Source organism: Trachypithecus francoisi, unplaced genomic scaffold (genome assembly GCF_009764315.1).
Source record: "Trachypithecus francoisi isolate TF-2019V2 unplaced genomic scaffold, Tfra_2.0 Lachesis_group5, whole genome shotgun sequence".
NCBI lineage: Eukaryota > Metazoa > Chordata > Mammalia > Primates > Cercopithecidae > Trachypithecus > Trachypithecus francoisi.
Window position 1 is genome coordinate 140,168,246 of NW_022681470.1, and position 23,763 is coordinate 140,192,008.

The window sequence follows — 23,763 nt, forward strand, 5'->3', positions numbered from 1 at the left end:
GTCCGGGCGTGGTGGCTCACACCTGTATTCCCAGCACTTTAGGAGGCTGGGGGGGGTGTGGATCATGAGGTCAAGAGATCGAGACCATCCTGGCCAAACATGGTGAAACCTCGTCACTACTAAAAAATACAAAAACTAGCTGGGTGTGGTGGTGTGCACCTGTAGTCCCAGCTCTTTGGGAGGCTGAGGCAGGAGAATCATTTGAACCTGGGAGGCGGAGGTTGCAGTGAGTCAAGATAGAGCACTGCACGCCAGCCTGGCAACAGAGTGAGGCTCCATCTCAAAAAAAGAAAAGACACTTGCACACACATTTATAGCACACAATCTGTAATTGCAAAAATATGGAACAAGCCTCAATGCCCATCAACTAATAAGGGGATAATGAAAATGTGGTGTATATACACCACATAATACTACTCAGCCATAAAAAGCAAGAAAGTCATAGCATTCTGAGCAACCTGGATGGAGACCATTATTCTAAGTGAAGTAACTCAGGAATGGAAAACCATATATATGTTCTCACTTATAAGTGGGAACTAAGCTATGAGGATGCAAAGGCATAAGAATGATATAATGAACTTTGGGTGGGTGCAGTGGCTCATGCCCATAATCCCAGCACTTTGAGAGGCTGAGATGGGCAGATCGCTTGAGGCCAGTAGTTCAAGACTGGCCTGGCCAACATGGCAAAACCCCATCTCTACTAAAAATACAAAAATTAGCCGAGCATAGTGGTGCATGTCTGTAATCTCAGTTACTCAGGAGGCTGAGGCAAGAGAACGGCTTGAACCTGGGAGGCAGAGGTTGCCAAGATCATGCCACTACACTCCAGCCTAGGCAACAGAGTGAGACTCCATCTCAAAAAGAAAGAAAGGGAGAGAAAGAAAGAATGGACTTTGGGGACTCGGTGGAAGGGTGGGAGGAGGGTGAGGGATAAAAGTGGATAAAAATACTACACATTGGGTGCAGTGTACACTGCTCGGATGATGGGTGCACCAAAATCTCAGAAATCACCACTAAAGAACTTATCCATGTAACCCAAAACCACCTGTTTCCCAAAGGCTATTGAAATAAAAAATAAACGTTTTTCCATTTTTGTTTACATTGATATTTGTTTTCTCGGTTTTATTTTTTGAGCTAGGAATTTATTTTTTATTCTTTTTTTTTCTTTTTGAGACAGTCTCGCTCCGTTGCCCAGGCTGAAGTGCTGTGGTGCCATCTCGGCTCACTACAACCTCCGCCTCCCAGGTTCAAGTGATTCTCCTGCCTCAGCCTCCTGAGAAGCTGGGATTACAGGTGCATGCCACCACGCCCAGCTGATTTTTGTTATTTTTTAGTAGAGATCAGATTTCACCATGTTGGCCAGGCTGGTCTTAAACTCTTGGCCTCAGGTGATCTGCTTGCCTTGGCCTCCCAAAGTGCTGGGATTACAGGTGTGAGCCACTGCACCCAGCTGTTCTCATTTTTATTGACAAAAGTGTTTAGGAATATGAAGTTTCCTTTGACCACTGCTTAAAAGATGTCCTGTATTAGCCATAAAAGCCAAAAAAAAAAAAAAAAAAAAGAGAAAGAAGAAAACCCAATATCCAACAAGTGTTGTTATGATACAGCCATACAATGGAATCTTATTTAGTAAAAATTAAATACTGATACACGCTACTTAGATGAACCTTGAAAACATTAAATGAAACAAGCCAAACCCCACATGTTTTATACTCTAATTCTACAGGCAATATCTACAGGAGCAATCTATACAGACAGAAAGATTAGTTGTTGCTTTGGACTCTGGGGGTGGTGGTGGGGCTGGATGAGTGGATTGGGTGATCATGGCTAGGGTTTATTTTTGTGGTCATGAAAATGTTCTAAAATTGATTGTGATGACTGATGCACAAATATATGAATATACAAAAAAATAGGAATATACTTTAAACAAGTTAGTTGTATGCTGTGATAATTGTATCGCAACAAAACTAAAGGCCTAAGGAAGGAACTGAATGTATCAGAGGCATAGATCATTTTATGGATTAACAGGTTAATTTTTTTTTTTTTTTTTTTTTGAGACGGAGTCTCACTCTGTCGCCCAGGCTGGAGTACAGTAGCACCGTATTGGCTCACTGCAACCTCCGTCTCCTAGGTTCAAGCAATTCTCCTGCCTCAGCCTCCCAAGTAGCTGGGATTACAGGCGCCCACCATCACGCCCGGCTATTTTAAAAATATTTTTAGTAGAGATGGGGGGTTTTAGCATATTGGCCAGGCTGGTCTCGAACTCCTGACCTACGGTGTTCCGCCCGCCTCGCCCTCCCAAAGTGTTGGGATTACAGGCGTAAGCCACCGCCCCCTTTTAAAAGATTAAAAGCTTAATATTTTAAACAGGGTGTCGCTGGTCTGGAACTCCTGGGCTCAAGCGATTCTCCCGCAGTAGCTAGGACTACAGCGGGCTTATCTTTGTAAATATGTTTATATCCCTGCAGAGGGTTGAAGAAACAAGGAGAAAATCCTGCAGAAAAGAATTTCCCTAGGGTGGTGGCTCACGCCTATAATCCCAGCACTTTGGGAGGCCAAGGTGGAAGGATCACTCGAGCTCAGGAGTTCCAGACCAGCCTGAGTAACACAGCGAGACCCTGTCTCTACAAAAATAAAAAATAAAATTAATTTAGCCGGGTGTGGTGGCACACACCTGTGGTCCAAGCTAGTCGGGAGGCCGAGCGGGGGGAGGATCCTTTAGGCTCAGGAGTTCGAGATCAGCCTGGGGAACTTGGTGAGACCCGAGTGTCTAGAAAAAGATAAATCAGCTGGGCGCGATGGGCGCAAATGTGGTCCAAGCTACTCCGGGGGCTGAGGCGGAAGGATCGCTTCAGCGCAGGGGTACCGGACTGCAATGATCTATGACCCCGCCACTGTACTCCAGCCTAGGCGACAGACCGGTGCCTTATCTCAAAAACCTAAAAAGAAAAAGAAAAAAAAAAGAAAAGCACTCGATGAGCACCCCGCTGCCTGCAGTCCAAGCCTTGGGTGACGCCTCCACTCAAGCCCCGCTCCCTGCGCCGGTCCCCGCCTCCAAGCCGGCCTTTGGCTCTGGGTTTCCTGGTCCAGCGTCGTTCCCAATATCCACAGATTGATCTGGATCCTGGTCCACCCCGGATGCGAGAAAACGGGACTTTTCTGTCCGCGTGTCGAAGAGGCTGCCCCAGCTCTTCTCTGCGCTTCACATCATCCTCATTTCAAAGCCGTTGAGGTTCGGCACCATTACGTTTAACGTGGAGCGCAACCGGAAGCGGAAGTGCGAGACGGTGCGCCGCCATAAGTATTCCGCGCTCTCCTGCCGCTTCCTAGCTGGGTTTTCAGTTCAGCCGGCGCTCATGCTCAACCTAGGCAGGGCCGGGCAGGAGGGCCTAGCGGGAGGCGGAGTGAGGGTCGGAGAGCGCCGCCCCGGGCTTCGGCTAGGTCTGAGACGCGCCGGCCTAACGTGGCTGCTCCGGGGAAGCGGCGCCTCCTCCCAACCAGGACCAGGAGGCGGGGGTTCTCCCCGCCGCCTCCTCGGGGCGCCTCTTCCCGCTGCGTCCGCACCATTCTGGTCCTGGCCCGGGGTCCACGGTGAAGGCGTGTTTTTGTTTTTTGTTTTTTTTTGAGGCGGAGTCTCGCTCTGTCGCCGGGACTGGAGTGCAGTGGCCAGATCTCAGCTCACTGCAAGCTCCGCCTCCCGGGTTTACGCCATTCTCCTGCCTCAGCCTCCCGAGTAGCTGGGACTACAGGCGCCCGCCATCTCGCCCGGCTAGTTTTTGTATTTTTAGTAGAGACGGGGTTTCACCGTGTTAGCCAGGATGGTCTCGATCTCCTGACCTTGTGATCCGCCCGTCTCGGCCTCCCAAAGTGCTGGGATTACAGGCTTGAGCCACCGCGCCCGGCCGGGCGTGTTTTTTTCTCCAACCGCCGCGCTCCCTCTGTTTAAAATCGGCCAGTCAACCTTTTTGTCCTTTCTCCAGAGGGAAAAGCATCTCCGCTGTACTGGAAAAGGGCCCCAGCGTCCTCTTGTCACCGACCGGGCGATTGCCGTGCGTTACGGTGAGCCTTGGAGGGGGGAGATGCTCTGGCTGTTGGGGCGGGGACGGGCATCGCTTATTGAAATTTGAGAAATTGCTCAGCAGTTAAATGCTTTTTCAAGTGTGCAGGAGTTGTAGGTTTATAGAAATAAAAGCAAATATTGCCACAGTTATAAAGCAAAGTAGCAATACCCCGCTGGTTTTGAGATCAAAAGCAGCTGAACTTCCTAGGTCCGTACCTCCCAAAGAGCTTCAAAACGGAGGGGCTTCCAGGAAGTAGGATACAGCCTTCATTATGCCAGTATCAGAAGTTACAGTTGTATTAACTGTGAGAGAGACATGTTTTGTTTCGGTGTTTTTCCCCTCGTGTGTGTGTGTATAGTAACTGGGATTACAGGCGTGTGCCACCGCGCGTGGCTAATTTTGTATTTTTAGTAGAGACGGGGTTTCACCATGTTGGTCAGGCTGGTCTCAAATTCCTGACCTCGTGATTCACCTGCCTCGGACTCCCAAAGTGCTGGAATTACAGGTATGAGCCAGCGCGCCTGGCCTTCCCCCTCGTATATTATTTATTTAATTATGTTTTAAAGACAGGGTCTTGGTTTGCTGCCCAGGCTATCTGTAGATTGAATATTCTAAACCAAAGAAAATGTGAAAGGCCAGAATATTGAACACCTATTATATATTCTTGTTGAAGACTGACCATTTGTTAATATTTTGCATATTTTCTGTTTCTTTGCATCTCTTGTGTAGATAAATGTGTTTTGGCAGGGCGCAGTGACTTACGCCTGTAATCCCAGCACTGTGGGAAGCCGAGGTGGGCGGATCACCTGAGGGCGGGAGTTCCAGACCAGCCTGAATAACATGGAGAAACCCTGTCTCTACTAAAAATACAAAATTAGCCGGGCATGGTGGCATATGCCTGTAATCTTAGCTACTCGGTAGGCTGAGGCAGGAGAATCGCTTCAACCTGGGAGGCAGAGGTTGTGGTGAGCCCAGATGGTGCCACTGCACTCCAGCCTGCGCAACAAGAGCAAAACACCGTCTTAAAAATAAATAATAAATAAATAAATAAAATGAGGCCGGGCACAGTGGCTCACCCCTGTAATCCTAGCACTTTGGGTAGCAGAAGCAGGAGGAGCCCCTGAAGCTGAGTTTGAGACCAGCTGGGGGCAACATAGTGAGACCCCATCTCTACAAAAAATATAAAATAAAGCATAACTAAAGTCAGTGACAATATCAAGTCTTCTTTAAGATGTGCATGCATTGCTGATGAGAACACTTTTTTTTTTTTTTTTTTTGAGACAGACTCTTGCTCTGTTGCCAGGCTGGAGTGAAGTGGCATGATCTCGGCGCACTGCAACCTCCATATCCAGGGTTCAAGTGATTCTCCTGCCTCAGCCTCCCAAGTAGCTGGGACTACAGGCGCGCACCACCACACCCAGCTAATTTTTGTAGTTTTAATAGAGACGGGGTTCACCATGTTGGCCAGGATGGTCTTGATCTCTTGACCTTGTGATCCACCCACCTTGGCCTCCCAAAGTGCTGGGATTACAGGCGTGAGCCACAGTGCCCAGCCACATTTTTAAACAGTATCAACTAAATATGAACTTGGTGATGCAACATGCATATGTGTGCCAGGCTAAATGTAGAAGTTCATCATATTATTTGAAATAGCCTAAAATAGAAACAACCCAAATGTGGATCCACAGAATAGATGAATTGTGGCATATTTATTTCTGCGGATTTTTTTTTTTTTTGTGACAGAGTCTTGCTCTGTCACCCAGGCTGGAGTGCAGTGGCACAATCTTGGCTCACTGTAATTTCCACCTTCCTGGTTCTCTTGCCTTAGCCTCCCGAGTAGCTGGGATTGCAGGCGCGAGCCACCAGGCCCAGCTAATTTTTCTTTGTATTTTTAGTAGAGATGGGGTTTCACCACATTGACCAGGCTGATCTTGAACTCCTGACCTCAAGTGATATGCCCACCTCGGCTTCCCAAAAAAGTGCTGGAATTACAGGCGTGAGCCACCGTGCCAGGCCTCTGTGGCATATTCTTCAGCAAAGATATGAACCAAATCACAGGTAGATGAAAACAACAACTTGGGTGCACCTCACAAGCATAATGCTGACTGAAAAAAGCCAGACACAAAAGAATCCTTATTGTCTGATAGTTGCTAGGCAAAGTCAACTAGAGCATTTTTTCCTGTATTCTTTGTTTTCGTATGTGTGTGTGTGTATATATATATATTTTTTAAATAAAGATACTTGGTCTCACTATATTGCCCAGGCTGGTCTGTAACTCCTGGCCTCAAGCCATCCTCCTACTTCGACCTCCCAAAGTGTTGGGATTACAGGCATGAGCCACCGCCTGACCCAACTAGAGTATTAAGTGTCAGAATAGTATTACAATTGGGAGGCATGTCATAGAAAAGACTATGTCTGAGATGCAGGGTATGGAAATGCTGTATTTTTTTGTTTGTTTTTTAAGACGGAGTCGCACTCTGTCACCCAGGCTGGAGTGCTGTGGCATGGTGTTGGCTCACTGCAGTCTCCACCTCCCAGGTTCAAGTGATCCCCCGACCTCAGCCTCCCGAGTAGCTAGGATTACAGGCATGTGCCACCACACCCTGCTAATTTTTTTGTATTTTTAGTACAGACGGGGTTTCACCGTGTTGGCCAGGCTGATCTCAAACTCCTGACCTCGAGCGATTCACCTCCTTTGGCCTCCCAAAGTGCTGGGATTACAGGCGTGAACCACCGTGCCCAGCCTAAAATATTTTTTGTTTGTTGTATCCAACTGACATGCTATTATTCTTTTCCCAAAGGTCATTTTTTTCCAGGATACTTGGTCTTCATCAGAGGAACATCGAGGAGGCAAGGCTGATGGCTAGATTACTGATGGATTCTTCTCAGGCAAGTTAGGAAAGACCTAACTTCAAAATGTTATGCCCATCATCAGGTAGCCTTACCTCCTTATCATGTATTCAAGCATCTTAAAGAAATGATGGTCCTGCTCAGGAAATAACTCCCCAGATGAATTTCTCTAGAAACCATGCCATCTCAGGTTGTACAGAGATTGCAATGGAAATGATTACTTTATCTCAATATTTACTAATTCTTTCTGATCCTCAATCATGCTTGTTGGCTCATTGTTTTGCTGAGTGTTATGACAGATTGTAAGAAGGGGATGGAGGTGTCTAATCTGAACGAATTTTTTTTTTTTTTGAGACAGAGTCTCGCTCTGCCCCCAAGCTGGAGTGCAGCGGCCGGATCTCAGCTCACTGCAAGCTCCGCCTCCCGGGTTCCCGCCATTCTCCTGCCTCAGCCTCCCGAGTAGCTGGGGCTACAGGCGCCCGCCACCTCGCCCAGCTAATTTTTTTGTATTTTTAGTAGAGACGGGGTTTCACTGTGTTAGCCAGGATGGTTTCGATCTCCTGACCTCGTGATTCGCCCGTCTCGGCCTCCCAAAGTGCTGGGATTACAGGCTTGAGCCACCGCGCCCGGCCCTGAACGAATTTCTGCATCACTGTGGAGATACTTCAATTTTTATTAGATTTTACATAGTGCTGCAACATATTCAGTGCAGACTGCAGCTATAAATAGAGGAGGACTGAGGCCAGAATCCATTGTAAAGCTGTAGTAAGATCAGGTTAGTCATGTTTCAGTGATGCTGATGAGTCCATGTGACTGGATGCAGTTGCAAGACAATATCTATATAGAGGAGAAGAGGCCTGAGGCCTGGGAGTACTGCAGGCTTCTAGTCTTCCTTAGTCCTTCATGCATTTTTCTCAGAACATCAAAGAAGATGGTACTTAGCTGAAGGCAGCATGTATTTAATGGTTTAGCACTTAGTGACCTTTGAGGATGTGGCTGTGGACTTTACCCAGGAGGAGTGGACTTTGTTGGATCAAACCCAGAGAGATCTCTACAGAGATGTGATGTTGGAGAACTACAAGAATCTCATTATACTAGGTAAAACTGGCATCATTTCTTCACTGACCCTTTTAGGAAATCAATGTTTCTGAAATGTTTGCTGTCAAATAGGGGTACTGTAATAAGCAAGACAGGCATAGGCATAGGCCAGTGGGCATTCCTGTTTTGTTTTTTGTTTTTTTTTTTTTGAGACACAGTCTGGCTCTAGCGCTCAGGCTGGAGTGCAGTGGCACAGTCTGCTCACTGCAACCTCCCCCTCCTGGGTTCAAGTGATTCTCCTGCCTCAGCCTCCCAGGTAGCTGGGATTACAGGCGTCCACCATCATGGCCAGCTAATTTTTGTAGTTTTAGTGGAGATGGGGTTGCACCGTGTTGGCCAGGCTGGTCTCAAACTCTGACCTCAGGTGATCCACCTGCCTCACCCTCCCAAAGTGCTAGGATTACAGGCGTGAGCCACGTGCATGGCCTGGGCATTACTTTACAGAACAAGCTTGTAAACTTTCCTAAAGCATTATGATATTTATGCACAGACCTGTTTTTTCATTGTAGCTCATCAGCTATTGTTAGTGTTAGTGTATTTTATATGTGGCCAAGACATTCTTCTTCCAGTGTGGCCCAGGCAAGCCAAAAGATGGGACACCCCTGGCATAGAGGATTCCCCATGAAAATAAAGATTTAAGTAAATGAGTTTATTTCATGTATGGATTAAAAACTTTAAGACTTTAAATGTGTATGTGAAGTTGGACTTGGTTTTCCAGGCTCAAGCAATTCACCTGCCTCAACTTCCCGAGTAGCTGGGACCACAGACCCATGCCACCATGCCCTGCTAATTTTTGCATTTTTAGTAGAGATGAGGTTTCACCATGTTGGCCAGGCTGGTCTTCACCATGTTGGCCAGCCTCAAGTGATCTGCCTGCCTCAGCTTCCCAAAATGCTGGGGTAACAGGCATGAGCCATTATGCCTGGCCAACATGTTTGCTATTTTTAAAATCGTTGTAGTGCACGTATTGGAAATGCTGTATGATTAGTTTGCTGTTTGTAAAGTTACACTTGACCATCTTCAGAATCCCTGAAGGCAAAAGTATTTGTTTCCCATTCGAGGACATGGTGTTATGTCTTGCATGGGGCTCTTCTTTTGTGCATTTTTCCCTCCAGCAGGGTCTGAATTATGCAAACCCAGTCTCATGTCTGGATTGGAACAAATGGAAGAGCTGAGGACAGGAGTGACAGGAGTCCTGCAGGGTGAGTTCATTAGCAGATACGGTATTATGAAGATCAGTGCTGGCCTGCGAGAAATGCAGTACATTGGAAATGTTACTTTACAAACTTCTCAGGGTATGCTTTTCCTTCTGAGAAGGCTGAGGCCATTTGATTTCCTTAGATAACTTCAACTCCCCTCATCTTTAAATTTCCATTGATCTTCTCAACCTTTCTGTTCTCAGAAAGGTTAGTGTGCCTTATTTGAAAATTCCATCTTACGCATGTAGGTTCTTTGCCAACACTTTCTTATGTTGCTTTCTTGTTTCTCCCATCTTTTTGCTTACTGTCAGCCTCAGTTTTCTGCCTACTATTACTTGGATAATAAGTAATACAGTTTTTTTGTTTTTGACATGGAGTCTCACACTGTTGCCCCGGCTGGTGTGCAGTGACCCAATCTTGGCTCGCTGCAACCTCCACCTCCTGGGTTCAAGCAGTTCACCTGCCTCAGCCTCCCAAGTAGCTAGGATTACAAGCGCCTGCCACCACGCCCAACTAATTTTTTGTATTTTTGGTAGAGATGGGATTTCACTATGTTGGCCAGGCTGTTCTCGAACTCCTGACCTTGTGATACACCCGCCTCAGCCTCGCAAAGTGCTGGGATTACAGGTGTAGTAATACAGTTTTGACACCACATCTTTATCATTACAAAACTTCTGACACAGCCAAACTCTTTATAGTCCATCTTTCCATTTGCTTCACTCTTTTTTTTTTTTATCATGTTTTATGCATGTTTGGAAAGATTTACAAGTGTGCCATATACTTTTTTTAGGTAAAATGTACACAATTTTACCATTTTAGTGTTGTGCAGCTATCAGCTCTTTTTACTTTCAAAGCATTTCTTTCTTTCTTTTCCTTTTTTTTTTTTTTTTTTTTTTTTTTGAGTCGGAGTCTCGCTCTGTCGCCCAGGCTGGAGTGCAGTGGCCGGATCTCAGCTCACTGCAAGCTCCGCCTCCCGGGTTTACGTCATTCTCCTGCCTCAGCCTCCTGAGTAGCTGGGACTACAGGCACCCGCCACCACGCCCGGCTAGTTTTTTGTATTTTTTAGTAGAGACGGAGTTTCACTGTGTTAGAGCCAGGATGGTCTCGATCTCCTGACCTCGTGATCCGCCCGTCTCGGCCTCCCAAAGTGCTGGGATTACAGGCTTGAGCCACTGCGCCCGGCCTTCTTTTTTTTTTTGTTTTGAGACAGAATCTCTCTCTGTTGCCCAGGATAGAGTCTAGTGGCACCATCTCAGCTCACTGCCACCTCCATCAGCTTCCTGGGTTCGAGTGATTCTCTTGCCTCAGCCTTCTGAGTAGTTGGGACTACAGGCGTGCGCCACCACACCTGGCTAATTTTTGTGTTTTTTGGTAGAGATGGAGTTTCACCATGTTGGCCAGGCTAGTCTCAAACTCCTGACCTCAAGTGATCCTCCTGCCTCCGCTTCCCAAAGTGTTGGGATTACAGGCATGAGCCAGTGTGCTTGGCCTAGTTTTAAAGCATTACCATCACACAAAAGGAAACCATGTACCCACCAAGCAGTCACTCCCCAGTCACCCTGCAAAGACTGATTTGCTTTCTCTCTCTATGGATTTACCCTTTTTGTATATCTTATGTAAATGGAATCATACAACGTAACCTTTTCTGTCTAGCTTCTTTCACTTAGCTATATGTGTGTGTGTGTGTGTGTGTGTGTATATATTTTTTTGACACGGAGTCTCACTCTGTCACCCCAGCTGGAGTTCAGTGGCATGATCTTGGTTCACTGCAACCTCTGCCTCCTGGGTTCAAGTGATTCTCGTGACTCAGTCACCTGAGTAGCTGGGATTACAGGTGCACGTCACCACACCTGGCCAATTTTTGTATTTTTAGTAGAGACAGTGCTTCACCATGTTGGCCAGGCTAGTCTTGAATTCCTGGCCTCAAGTGATCCGCCTGTCTTGACCTCCCAAAGTGCTGGGATTATAGGCATGAGCCACTGCACCCAGCCCAGCACAGTTGATTCTGATAGCTTTTCTGAACTAATTAGTTATATTGTGGTAGGAAAGAGCTCTGGAGTTCTTCACTCTGCCACATTTGATTATGCTATTTCTGTTCTTTAGGCTTTTTTTTTTCTTTTTTTTTTTTTTGAGACAAAGTCTTGCTCTGTAGCCCGGGCTGAAGTACAGTGGCGGATCTCAGCTCACTGCAACCTCTGCCTCCTGGGTTCAAGTGATTCTCCTGCCTCAGCCTCCCGAGTAGTTGGGATTATAGGCACATGCCACTGCACCTGGCTAATTATTTGTATTTTTAGTAGAGACAGTGTTTCACCATGTTGGCCAGGCTGGTCTTGAACTCCTAACCTCAGGTAATCTGCCTGTCTAGGCCTCCCAAGGTGCTAGGATTACAGGCATGAGCCACCACGCCCAGCCCCATAGGCTTTTAAATGACTTTATTCCACAATTTTTCTCCCAAGCTGCATTTTTCACTTTATTTCAGAATTGGATTTGCAACTCAAAACCAAAGGCTCCCCACTGCTGCAAGATATTTCTGCAGAAAGATCACCAAATGGAATACAATTGGTAAGATTTCCAAGGGATGAAATCTTTCCACACTAGGACAAGAAGCACAATATTCATGAAAATTATATGAGGAAAATGGCATTTACCCAAAGAAAGCAGAGTCTGAAGAGATTCTCTGAATATCATGAATATGGGAAGCACTCTAAACTTATTATAAACATGTTTCTTCTCAGAGATCTCACAAATAAACATCCACAAACATACAATTCAGCTATTAAGTTTTTGGTGCATAATTTATTTTACTTTATTATTATTTTTGAGACAAGGTCTTACTCTGTTTCTCAGGCTGGTGTGCAGTGGTGCAGTCTTGGCTCATTGCAACCTCTGTTTCCTGGGCTCAAATGATCCTCCAGCCTCAGCCTCCTGAATAGCTGAGACTACAGGCGTGAGCCACCATGCCTGGCTGATGGCTGATTTTATTTATTTATTTATTTATTTATTATTTATTTATTTATTTATTTATTTATTTCGTAGAGATGGGGTTTCACCATTTTGTCCAGGCTGGTCTCAAAACTCCTGAGCTCAAAGCCATCCACTTGCTTTGGCCTCCCAAAGTGCTGGGATTACAGGCATGAGCCACTGTGCCCAGCCCATAATTTAGTCTAAATATTTCTCAGATGTATTGTGGCTCATGCCTGTAATCCCAGCACTTTGGGAGGCCAAAGCGGGCAGATCACTTGAGGCCAGGATTTGGAGACCAGCCTGGCCAACATGGCAAAAATCTGTTTTTACTAAAAATACAAAAATTAGCTGGGCATAGTGGCACATGCCTGTAATCCCAGCTACTTGGGAGGCTGAGACATGAGAATCCCTTGAACCGGGAGGCAGAGGTTGCTATGAGTCGAGATCATGCCACTGCACTTCAGTCTGGGCAACAGAGTGAGAATCTTTCTCAAAAAAAAAGAAAAAGTAATAAAAAATAAAAAATATATATATCAGACAGATTGTCTAAGAAGCTCTGTGAACACAGAGAATATAGGCAGGCTGGTGGCCTCATTGTCCTATTATTCAACTTAACTCAAAAATGGGGCTGGAACTCTGTACATATAATGGATATGTTAAAATGTTTAAATGTATTTCCAATGCATAAATGTTGTAACTGAGGAAAAATTCTGTTACCATACTGAATGTGAGAAGTTCTTTGTTCATCTTTTATATCTGAACAGAACAGAAGCAATACTGCAGAGAAACTCTATGACTCTAACCATTGTGGAAAAGTCTTCAGTAAACACCCATTTCTTATGACTCACATGAGAACTCACGTCGGAGAGAAAACTTCTGAGGATAATCAGAGTGGAAAAACCTTAAAGAACTTTCCTCATAGTTTTTACAAGAAAAGTCATGCTGAGGGGAAAACGCCTAAGTGTGTTAAACATGAAAAAGCCTTCAACAAGTTTTCAAATCTTACTGGGCAGAATAAGACTCACACACAAGAGAAGTTGTGTGAATGTACAGATTGTTGGAGAACTTTTCTTTATCAGTCATCCCTTAAGGTACATGTAAGATCTCACAATAGAGACAAACATTATATATGTAAGGAATGTGGGAAAGCCTTCAGTAATCCCTCACACCTTATAGGACATGGAAGAATTCACAGTGGAGAAAAGCCCTATGTCTGTAAAGAATGTGGTAAAGCTTTCATTCAATCCACAGGACTTAAATTACACATCAGAACTCACACTGGAGAAAAACCATATAAATGTAAAGAGTGTGGGAAAGCCTTCACCCATTCTTCATACCTTACTGATCATACAAGAATTCACAGTGGAAAGAAGCCCTATGTATGTATGGAATGTGGAAAAGCCTTCACTAGATCCACAGGACTTATTTTACACATACGAATTCACACTGGAGAAAAGCCATATGAATGTAAGGAGTGTGGAAAAGTTTTTATTCATTCCTCATACCTTACAAAACATGTAAGGATTCACAGTGGAGAGAAGCCATATTTATGTAAGGAATGTGGGAAAGCTTTTACTCGTTCCTCAGGACTTGTTTTACATATGAGAACACACACTGGAGAAAAGCCCTATGAATGTAAAGAATGTGGGAAGGCCTTTAATAATTCCTCAATGCTTAGTCAACATGTAAGGATTCACACTGGAGAGAAGCCATATGAATGCAAAGAATGTGGGAAAGCTTTCGTTCAATCCTCGGGCCTTAGTACCCATTTAAGAACTCACACTGGAGAAAAGGGCTATGGATGTAAGGAATGCGGTAAAGCATTTGCTCGTTCCACAAATCTTAATATGCACATGCGAACACACACAGGAGAAAAGCCTTACGCATGTAAAGAATGTGGGAAAGCCTTCAGGTATTCCACATGCCTTAACGTTCATATGCGAACTCACACTGGAGCAAAACCATATGAATGTAAGAAATGTGGGAAAAACTTCACTCAATCTTCAGCACTTGCTAAACATCTAAGAACTAAGGCATGTGAAAAAACCTGAAGTGTTCCTCAGATCTTAGTATTTACATCTAAACTCATCTGGAAACAAATCATATGAAGGTAAAGAATATGAAGAACCTTCACTGAATTTCCATTTCTTATATAATATGAATGAATTTAACATGGACACAAGTCCCAGTGATACAAGGAATAGGCGAGAGTAGTAGTTCTTCACACCTTATAACGTGTAAGAACTCACCTTTGGGAGAAAAAAATGGTTCTAAGATGTGGTAAAGCTTGTTTCTTCCACTATTGTTTCTTTTTCTTTTCTTTTTTTTTTTTTTTTCTTTTCTTTTTTTTTTGAGACCGAGTCTCTCTCTCTGTCACCCAGGCTGGAGTGCAGTGGTGTGACCTTGGCCCACTGCAACCTCTGCCTGCTGGGTTCAAGGAATTCTCCTGCCTCAGCCTCTTGAGTAGCTGGGACTACAGGTGTGTGCCACTGTGCTCAGCTAATTTTTTGTATTTTTAGTAGAGACGGGGTTTCACCATGTTAGCCAGAATGGTCTCAATCTCCTGACCTCATGATCTGCTCGCCTTGGCCTCCCAAAGTGCTGGGATTATAGGCATGAGCCATCACACCCAGCATATTGTTTATTTTTCATACCAAAAATTACCATAAAAGCCAATTGAAGGTAAGAATGAGAGATAGCCTTAAAATACTTCACAAGCCTTCATAGCACTTCATAACCAATACTGGAGAAAAACCCTCTGTATGTAAGGAATGTGATAAAACATTTACCTAGTGCTCAGGACTTAGTATCCACATGAGAATTCACAGTGGTATAAAACCCTACAAATGTAAAGGCTATAAGATCTTCACTTATACCTCTTAATAACTCAACATTAAAGAACTCACAATGGGCAGATAGCCTATGTATATAAGAAATCTGGGACAGCCTTCAGAAATTTCTGACAGTTTCATGTGTAAGAAACCTCATCAATTTAAGGCATGTTAAGAATTCTTCCAGTGTTACTAAGTCAGTCAACTTGCATTAGAGAGAAACTCGATGAAGGTAAGATGTGGGAAATCTTTACTTCTGCCTCATGTGTCAATATATGGTAATCTCAAAGAGGCCAGAAACATTATGAATGCAAGAAATATGGGAATGCCTTCATACACACACATATGCACACACATACACATATGTATTATTTCATCCTTTAATATAAACGATAATTCATACTGGAGAGAAATCTTGATAATACAGAATGAGGGAAATGTTGCATCCATTTTACAAGCCTTACTATACATGTGAAAACCCACACTGCAAAGAAGCTATATAAATGTGAAAAATAAGCCGGGCGCGGTGGCTCAAACCTGTAATCCCAGCACTTTGGGAGGCTGAGACGGGTGGATCACGAGGTCAGGAGATCAAGACCATCCTGGCTAACATGGTGAAACCCTGTCTCTACTAAAAATACAAAAAACTAGCCGGGTGAGGTGGCGGGCGCCTGTAGTCCCAGCTACTCCGGAGGCTGAGGCAGGAGAATGACGTAAACCCGGGAGGCGGGGCTTGCAGTGAGCTGAGATCCGGCCACTGCACTCCAGCCCAGGTGACAGAGCAAGACTCCGTCTCTAAATGAATAAATGAATGAATGAATGAATGTGAAAATATGGGAATATGCTGAGTGTGAGTGGCTCATGCCTGTAATCCCAGCACTTTTAGGAGGTCGAGGTGGGCAGATCACTTGAGGTCAGGAGTTTGAGACCAGCCTGCCAACATCGTTAAACCTTGTCTCTACTAAAAATACAAAAATTAGCCAAGCATGGTGGCAGGTGCCTGTAACCCCAGCTGCTTGGGAGGCTGAGGCAGGAGAATTGAGTGAACCCAGGAGACGGAAGTTGCAGTGAGCCGAGATACCTGCACTGCACTGCAGCCTGGGTGACAGAGCAAAACTCCATCTCAAAAACAAAAAAAAGTAATAGTTTTAGCAATACATATTCCTTAAGTGCCTCTGAAAATACTCACTGGAAAAATAAACTATGAATCTGAGGAGTTATGGGAAGCTTTCCGGTACTACTGTTACTGTACACAAGATAATTCATACTAGAGGAGAAATTGAAATAAATGACATGAAAATGAGATTGCCTTTCTATATGTCTTACTGTTCATGGTGACTTGTCATGGACAGTAAATTGTCTGTGGTTGAAAAGTTTAATTGCTTTTAAAATTCCCCCTAAGTAGAATTTTTTCTATATCGTAGTAAGAAGAGCATGTGGGGGGAGTGAGGACTGGAGCAGTGAACTGTGCAGTGGATGTTAGGATGTTGTATTTAATCCCCATGGTGACCAGGCCATGCCTCTAATTCCAGCACTTTGGGAGGCTAAGGTGGGCGGATCACAAGGTCAAGAGATCGAGACCAGCCTGGCCAACATGATGAAACCCCATTTTTACTAAAAATACAAAAATTAGCTGGGTGTGGTGGTACGTGCCTGTAGTCCCAGCTACTCGAGATGCTGAGGCAGGAGGATCGCTTGAACGCAGGAGGTGGAGGTTGCAGTGAGCCAAGATCACACCATTGGACTTCAGGCTGGGCAACAAGAGTGATACTCCATCTCAAAAATAGAAAAAAAAAAAAAAAAATTGCCATGGTAACTACAGAGAAAATACCAATGGAATATATACAAAATGAGAAGAAAAAAAGATGTCACTACAAAAAACAAATTAACAAGAAAGGCAGTAATGTAGGAAATGAGGGACCAAAAAGCTGTAAGACATACAGAAAAAGAGTAACAGCCGGGCGCAGTGGCTCAAGCCTGTAATCCCAGCACTTTGGGAGGCCGAGATGGGCGGATCACAAGGTCAGGAGATCGAGACCATCCTGGCTAACACGGTGAAACCCCATCTCTACTAAAAAATATAAAAAATTAGCCAGGCGAGGTGGCGGGCGCCTGTATTCCCAGCTACTCGGGAGGCTGAGGCAGGAGAATGGCGTGAACCCGGGAGGCGGAGCTTGCAGTGAGCTGAGATCCGGCCACAGCACTCCAGCCTGGGCGACAGCGAGACTCCGTCTCAAAAAAAAAAGTAACAAAAGTGGCAAAATAAGTCTTTTTTATTGTTACTTATATGAAAGATAAATGAGATAACGTCTCCAATCTAATGGCATAATTTGGCAAAATGGATTAAAATACACAATCCAACTATATGTTAGATGAAGTCTCACTCTGTCGCCCAGGCTGGAGTGCAGTGGCACAATCTCGGCTCACTGAAAGCTCGGCCTCCTAGGTTCACGCCATTCTCCTGCCTCAGTCTCCCGAGTAGCTGGGACCACAGGCACCCATCACCATGCCCGGCTTTTTTGTGTGTTTTTTAGTAGAGACGGGGTTTCACCATGTTAGCCAGGATGGTCTTGATCTCCTGACCTCGTGATTCGCCTGCCTCGGCCTCCCAAAGTGCTGGGATTACAGGCATGAGCCACCACGCCCAGCCTTTTTTTTTTTTTTTTTTAAGATGAAGTCTAGCTCTGTCGCCCAGGCTGGAGATCAATGGCAAGATCCTGGTTCACTGCAACCTCCACCTCCTGGGTTCCAGCAGTTCTCCCTGCCTCAGCCTCCTGAGTAGTTGAGATTACAGGCACCCACCACCATGCCCAGCTAATTTTTGTAGTATTAGTAGAGACAGGGTTTTACCATGTTGACCAGGCTGGTCTCAAACTCCTGACCTCAGGTGATCCGCCCACCTCGGCCCCCCAAAGTGCTGGGATTACAGATGTGAGCCGCCACACCCGGCCGTCCTTCACTTTAGATCTAAAGACAAAAAAGTTTGAAAGTTAAATAATGGAAAAAGATAATTCCACGTAAATAGTAACCTAAAGAGAATTTGGCTGGGTATACTAATATCAAACAAGGTAAACTTGAAGTCAAAAACTGATAGAAGAGACAGTGAATGACAGTATATATTGATAGAAGGTAAAATTCGGCCGGGCGCGGTGTCTCAAGCCTGTAATCCCAGCACTTTGGGAGGCCAAGACGGGCGGATCATGAGGTCAGGAGATCGAGACCATCCTGGCTAACACGGTGAAACCCTGTCTCTACTAAAAAATACAAAACACTAGCCGGGCGAGGTGGCGGGCGCCTGTAGTCCCAGCTACTCGGGAGGCTGAGGCAGGAGAATGGCGTAAACCTGGGAGGCGGAGCTTGCAGTGAGCTGAGATCTGGCCACTGCACTCCAGCCTGGGCAACACAGCGAGACTCCGTCTCAAAAAAAAAAAAAAAAAAAAAGTAAAAATATTTAAAAATTAAAAATAGATCAAACAAAAAAAGATTTAAAAAAAATTTTAAAGTGCTGTTCAAGGCATATGCCTGTAGGAGGTCTACCTTGATTGTTTAGGCACAAGAGTTCCTGAGACGTTAAACCCTGGAGTAGATCTTGGGAGATCTCAGAACCACATGTAAGTGAGTATAAGGTTCCCCTTCATCATTCTCCAGTGAGCATTGGTGGAAGTGTTCATTGGCTCAAACCAGCATGTGTGTGATGACTTAGGATTCAGTGACGTTTGATGATGTGGCTGTGGAGTTCACCCGAGAGGAGTGGGCTTTACTGGACACAACTGAGAAATACCTCTACAGAGATGTGATTCTGGAGAACTACATGAACCTGGCCTCTGTAGGTAAGAGTAACATAATTTTACTTGGCATGGTGGCCTGCACCTGTAGTCCCAGATACTTGGGAGGCTGAGGTCAGAGAAGTGCTTGAGCATGGGAGTTTGATACTAGCATGGACAATATTGTGAGACCTCGTCTCTAAAAAAAAAAAAAAAAAAAATCGTAAAAATAAAGACTAGGCCAGGCATGGTGGCTCACGCCTGTAATCCCAGCACTTTGGGAAGGCAAGGTGGGCAGATCATAAGGTCAAGAAATCAAGACCAGCCTGGCTAACACAGTGAATCCCCTTCTCTACTAAAAATGCAGAAAATTACCTGGGTATGGTGGCACATCCCTGTAGTCCCAGCCGCTCGGGAGGCTGAGGCAGTAGAATCACTTGAACCTGAGAGGCAGAGATTGCAGTGAGCCGAGATTGCATCAGTACACTTCAGCCTGTGCGACAGAATGAGACTCCATCTCAAAAAAAATAAAATACGATACAATAGGCCGGGCGCGGTGGCTCAAGCCTGTAATCCCAGCACTTTGGGAGGCCGAGACGGGCGGATCATGAGGTCAGGAGATCGAGACTATCCTGGTTAATACGGTGAAACCCCGTCTCTACTAAAAAAATACAAAAAACTAGCCGGGCGACGAGGCGGGCGCCTGTAGTCCCAGCTACTCGGGAGGCTGAGGCAGGAGAATGGTGTGAACCCGGGAGGCGGAGCTTGCAGTGAGCTGAGAGCCGGCCACTGCACTCCAGCCTGGGTGGCAGAGCAAGACTCCGTCTCAAAAAAAAAAAAAAAAAAAAAAAAAATACGATACAATAAAAATAAAAATAAAAAAAGATTTTTAAACATCCACTTTACCTCAGAAGATTTAAGGTATTTTTCTCAGAATTTCAGATATCTCTGACTTTTATTTTCCATGTAGTCAAACATTCCTATGACCTAACAAAACTACCTGTTCTTTTTTTTTAAGTTTATCATTTTGATACATATTCATTATCACAATCTTTCCTACTTTCCTTTCCTGATAATCTTCTCTTCCTGTTCCCCATCGTTTTATTTTTCACAGAAGCAGTTTATAGTAAACTATCTAAACACATCAGTTGTGTAATAAACCCCACGTCCTTATAGCCAAATTTTTGACATGCCAAAATTCTCAAAGTTCTCTGGCTTATCTTTTATTACTGTGTTTAATTTGAAAACAAATACAAATTACTCATTGTTTTAAACATTTCTTCTATAAATCCTTACATTTCTTTTTCTGCTTAACTTCAGAATGGGAAATACAACCTAGAATCAAACGGTCATCACTTCAGCAGGGTTTTCTGAAGAATCCAATATTCAGTGGGATACAAATGGTAAGATTCATGAGTGATATTTCTTAGTTTCCTCTCAGAAAAGATTGAGAATTCCATTCTAGGAAATAGCATCGTCAGAGCTATGACTTACTTCTGTAATCCCAGCTACTTGGGAGGCTGAGCTCAGAGGATCATTTGAGCCCAGTAGTTCGAGACTAGCCTAGGCAGTATAACAAGATCCCATCTCTGATTTTAAAAACAGGCTGGATGTGGTGGCTCATGCCTGTAATCCCAATACTATGGGAGGTTGAGGTAGGTGGATCACTTGAGGTCAGGAGTTTAAGACCAGCCTGGTCAACATGGTGAAACTCCGTCTCTACTAAAAATATAAAATCTGGCCGGGCGCAGTGGCTCAAGCCTGTAATCCCAGCACTTTGGGAGGCAGAGACGGGCGGATCACGAGGTCAGGAGATCGAGACCATCCTGGCTAACATGGTGAAACCCCGGTCTCTACTAAAAAATACAAAAAACTAGCCGGGCGAGGTGGCAGGCGCCTGTAGTCCCAGCTACTCGGGAGTCTGAGGCAAGAGAATGGCATAAACCCGGGAGGCGGAGCTTGCAGTGAGCTGAGATCCGGCCACTGCACTCCAGCCTGGGTGACAGAGTGAGACTCCATCTCAAAAAATAAATAAATAAATAAAATAAAATCTACACTATTTGGTTGGGTACAGTGACTGACGCCTGTAATCCCAGCACTTTGGGAAGCTGAGGCAGGAGAATTGCTTGAGTCTAGGAGATCAAGACCAGCCTGGGCAACAGGGAGACCCTGTCTCTACAAAAAATAAAAAATTTGCTGGGTGCGTTGGCATGCAGCTGTAGTCCAAGTTCCTTGGAGCACCGAGGCAGGATCATGGCTTGAGCCTGGGAGATTAAGACCACAGTGCACTGTGATTGTGCCATGGTACCCAGCCTGGATGACAGAATGAGAACCTGTCTCAAACCACCCCGACAATTAAAAGAAGACAGTTTGTTTTGTTTTGTTTTTGTTTTTGTTTTTTAAATAATTAGAGCCAGTGGCATAAAATTCTAGCAAAACATCCATCATTCAAAGTGGAAGAAATCAAGAAGGTAGGAAATGAAAAAAAATTAAATATTAAAAAGTAAAATGGTAATTGTCACCAAAATAATGTTTCCATGTTCAGATGGGTGAAATCTTTTAATATTTCTGAAAACATTTTAAATCCTTTATCCCCTCCTCAGCAGACAAGAAACTACAGTGGATGGAAACTCTGAGAATTGTGGAGAGGTCTTCAGTGAACAGTTTTGCCTTAAGACACACATGAAAGCTCAGAATGGAGGGAACACTTCTGAGGGTAATTGTTATAGAAAAGACATCCTCAGTGTGCACAAGGAAGCCTCTATTGGACAGGAACTTTCCAAATTTAATCTATGTGGAAAAGTCTTCACCCTGACTCCAGGTCTTGCTGTACATCTTGGAATTCTCAATGCAAGACAACCATACAAATGTAAGGATTGTAAAAAAGGCTGTAAGTATTTTGCAAGCCTTGATAATCACATGGGAATCCACATTGGAGAGAAACTGTGAATTTCAGGAATGTGGGAGATCCATCACACGTTCCTCACACCTAAAGCGGTGTGTAACAGTTCATACTGGAAAGAAATCTAAAAAGACTAAGAATTGTGGGAAATCCTTCACTAATTTTTCTCAACTTTCTGCACATGTGAAAACTCAAAGGAGAGAAGTCCTTTGAATGTAAAGAATGGAAGATCCTTTAGAAATTCCTCATCCTGCCAGGCGTGGTGGCTCAAGCCTGTAATCCCAGCACTTTGGGAGGCCAAGACGGGCGGATCACGAGGTCAGGAGATCGAGACCATCCTGGCTAACACAGTGAAACCCCGTCTCCACTAAAAAATACAAAAAACTAGCCGGGCGAGGTGGCGGGTGCCTATAGTCCCAGCTACTCGGGAGGCTGAGGCAGGAGAATGGCAGTAAACCCGGGAGGCGGGGCTTGCAGTGAGCTGAGATCCGGCCACTGCACTCCAGCCTGGGTGACAGAGCAAGACTCCGTCTCAAAAAAAAAAAAAAAAGAAAGAAATTCCTCCTCCTTTAATGTTCACATTCAGATTCACACTGGAATAAAACCACACAAATGTACGGAATGTGGGAAAGGCTTCACTAGATCAACTCACCTTACTCAACATGTAAGAATTCACACTGAGGCCGGGCGCGGTGGCTCAAGCCTGTAATCCCAGCACTTTGGGAGGCCGAGAAGGGCGGATCACGAGGTCAGGAGATCGAGACCATCCTGGCTAACACTGTGAAACCCCGTCTCTACTAAAAATACAAAAAAAAAAAAAAAAGAATTCACACTGGAATAAAACCCTATGAATGTAAGGAATGTGGCCAAGCCTTCACTCAATACACGGGCCTTGCTATACACATACGAAATCACACTGGAGAGAAACCCTATCTGTGTAAGGAATGTGGGAAAGCCTTCAATAGATCTTCAACGCTTACTCAACATAGAAGAATTCACACAGGAGAGAAGCCTTATGAATGTGTTGAATGTGGGAAGACTTTCATTACTTCTTCTGATCGTAGTAAGCATTTGAAAACTCACAGTGGAGAAAGGCCCTTTGTATGCAAGATATGTGTTAAAGCATTTATGTATTCCTCACCCCTTAATGTTCACCTGCGAACTCATACCGGAGAGAAACCCTTCGTATGTAAAGAATGTGGGAAAGCATTTGCTGTTTCCTCACACCTAAGTAGACATGAAAGAATTCACGGCCGGGCGCGGTGGCTCAAGCCTGTAATCCCAGCACTTTGGGAGGCCGAGACGGGCGGATCACGAGGTCAGGAGATGGAGACCATCCTGGCTAACACGGTGAAACCCCGTCTCTACTAAAAATACAAAAAATTAGCCGGGCGAGGTGGCGGGCGCCTGTAGTCCAGCTACTCGGGAGGCTGAGGCAGGAGAATGGCAGTAACCCGGGAGGCGGAGCTTGCAGTGAGCTGAGATCCGGCCACTGCACTCCAGTCCGGGCGGCAGAGCGAGACTCGCCTCAAAAAAAAAAAAAAAAAAAAAAAAAAAAAAGAATTCACATTGGGGAGAAACCCTATGAAAGTAAGGGTATGAGTGTTACCATTTAGCTCATAGTTTGCCATCTTTATTATTGGCAGTGACACTAAAGATAATCAGATTTGTCCTGAATGCCTTGCAGAGGTTGTAATGGCTCATGGATTGGCTTTGGATGCCATCCTGAGGGTCTGAAATTAAACCTACAGGTTCTGAATACAACTTCATGGTTGCCTGAGTCTGGGCATCTGTGAAGAAGGCTCATGGATGGTGAGGTCAGTACTGAAGGCTGCCTCACATTAGTGATTAGATTCCTAACATCATAGCATTAACAAGTTCTGTATGAGATAAGTCATCTAGGTTGGTCCCAGCCCCTGTTAGTAAGGTGCTCCTCCAAGGGTATCTTCTGTTCCTACGGATCCTGCAGAGCATGGCAGGTATGAAACCATCCTTAACTGCCAGTGCACTTTCACAGCTGATTATTTCTGTGTCTCCTTCTTATAAAATCTATGAAGTGTGACAGCCTTACCTGTTCTGTCTTCTCTGTCCATT

The 23,763-nt window shown here is 44.8% G+C and overlaps 1 protein-coding gene and 1 pseudogene across 12 annotated transcripts; both read left to right on the forward strand.

Annotated features, from left to right (window-relative positions):
• Positions 1–2,374: 2,374 nt before the first annotated feature.
• ZNF846 (zinc finger protein 846) lies at positions 2,375–14,554 on the forward strand. Of its 12 annotated transcripts, none has more exons than XM_033198914.1 (6): positions 3,922–4,059; positions 6,863–6,950; positions 7,883–8,009; positions 9,125–9,211; positions 11,688–11,770; positions 12,929–14,554. In XM_033198914.1, exons 4-6 carry the CDS (start codon positions 9,138–9,140, stop codon positions 14,221–14,223), a joined length of 1,452 nt encoding a protein of 483 aa, XP_033054805.1. In that variant the 5' UTR covers positions 3,922–4,059; positions 6,863–6,950; positions 7,883–8,009; positions 9,125–9,137; the 3' UTR covers positions 14,224–14,554. The 12 variants fall into 12 exon arrangements, with proteins under 12 accessions (XP_033054801.1, XP_033054802.1, XP_033054805.1 ...); XM_033198915.1 differs by having other exon boundaries at positions 9,128–9,211; XM_033198918.1 differs by having other exon boundaries at positions 7,925–8,009.
• A 1,668-nt stretch (positions 14,555–16,222) lies between these two features.
• On the forward strand, positions 16,223–21,907 carry LOC117074185 (annotated as a pseudogene).
• The last annotated feature ends 1,856 nt before the right edge of the window (positions 21,908–23,763 follow it).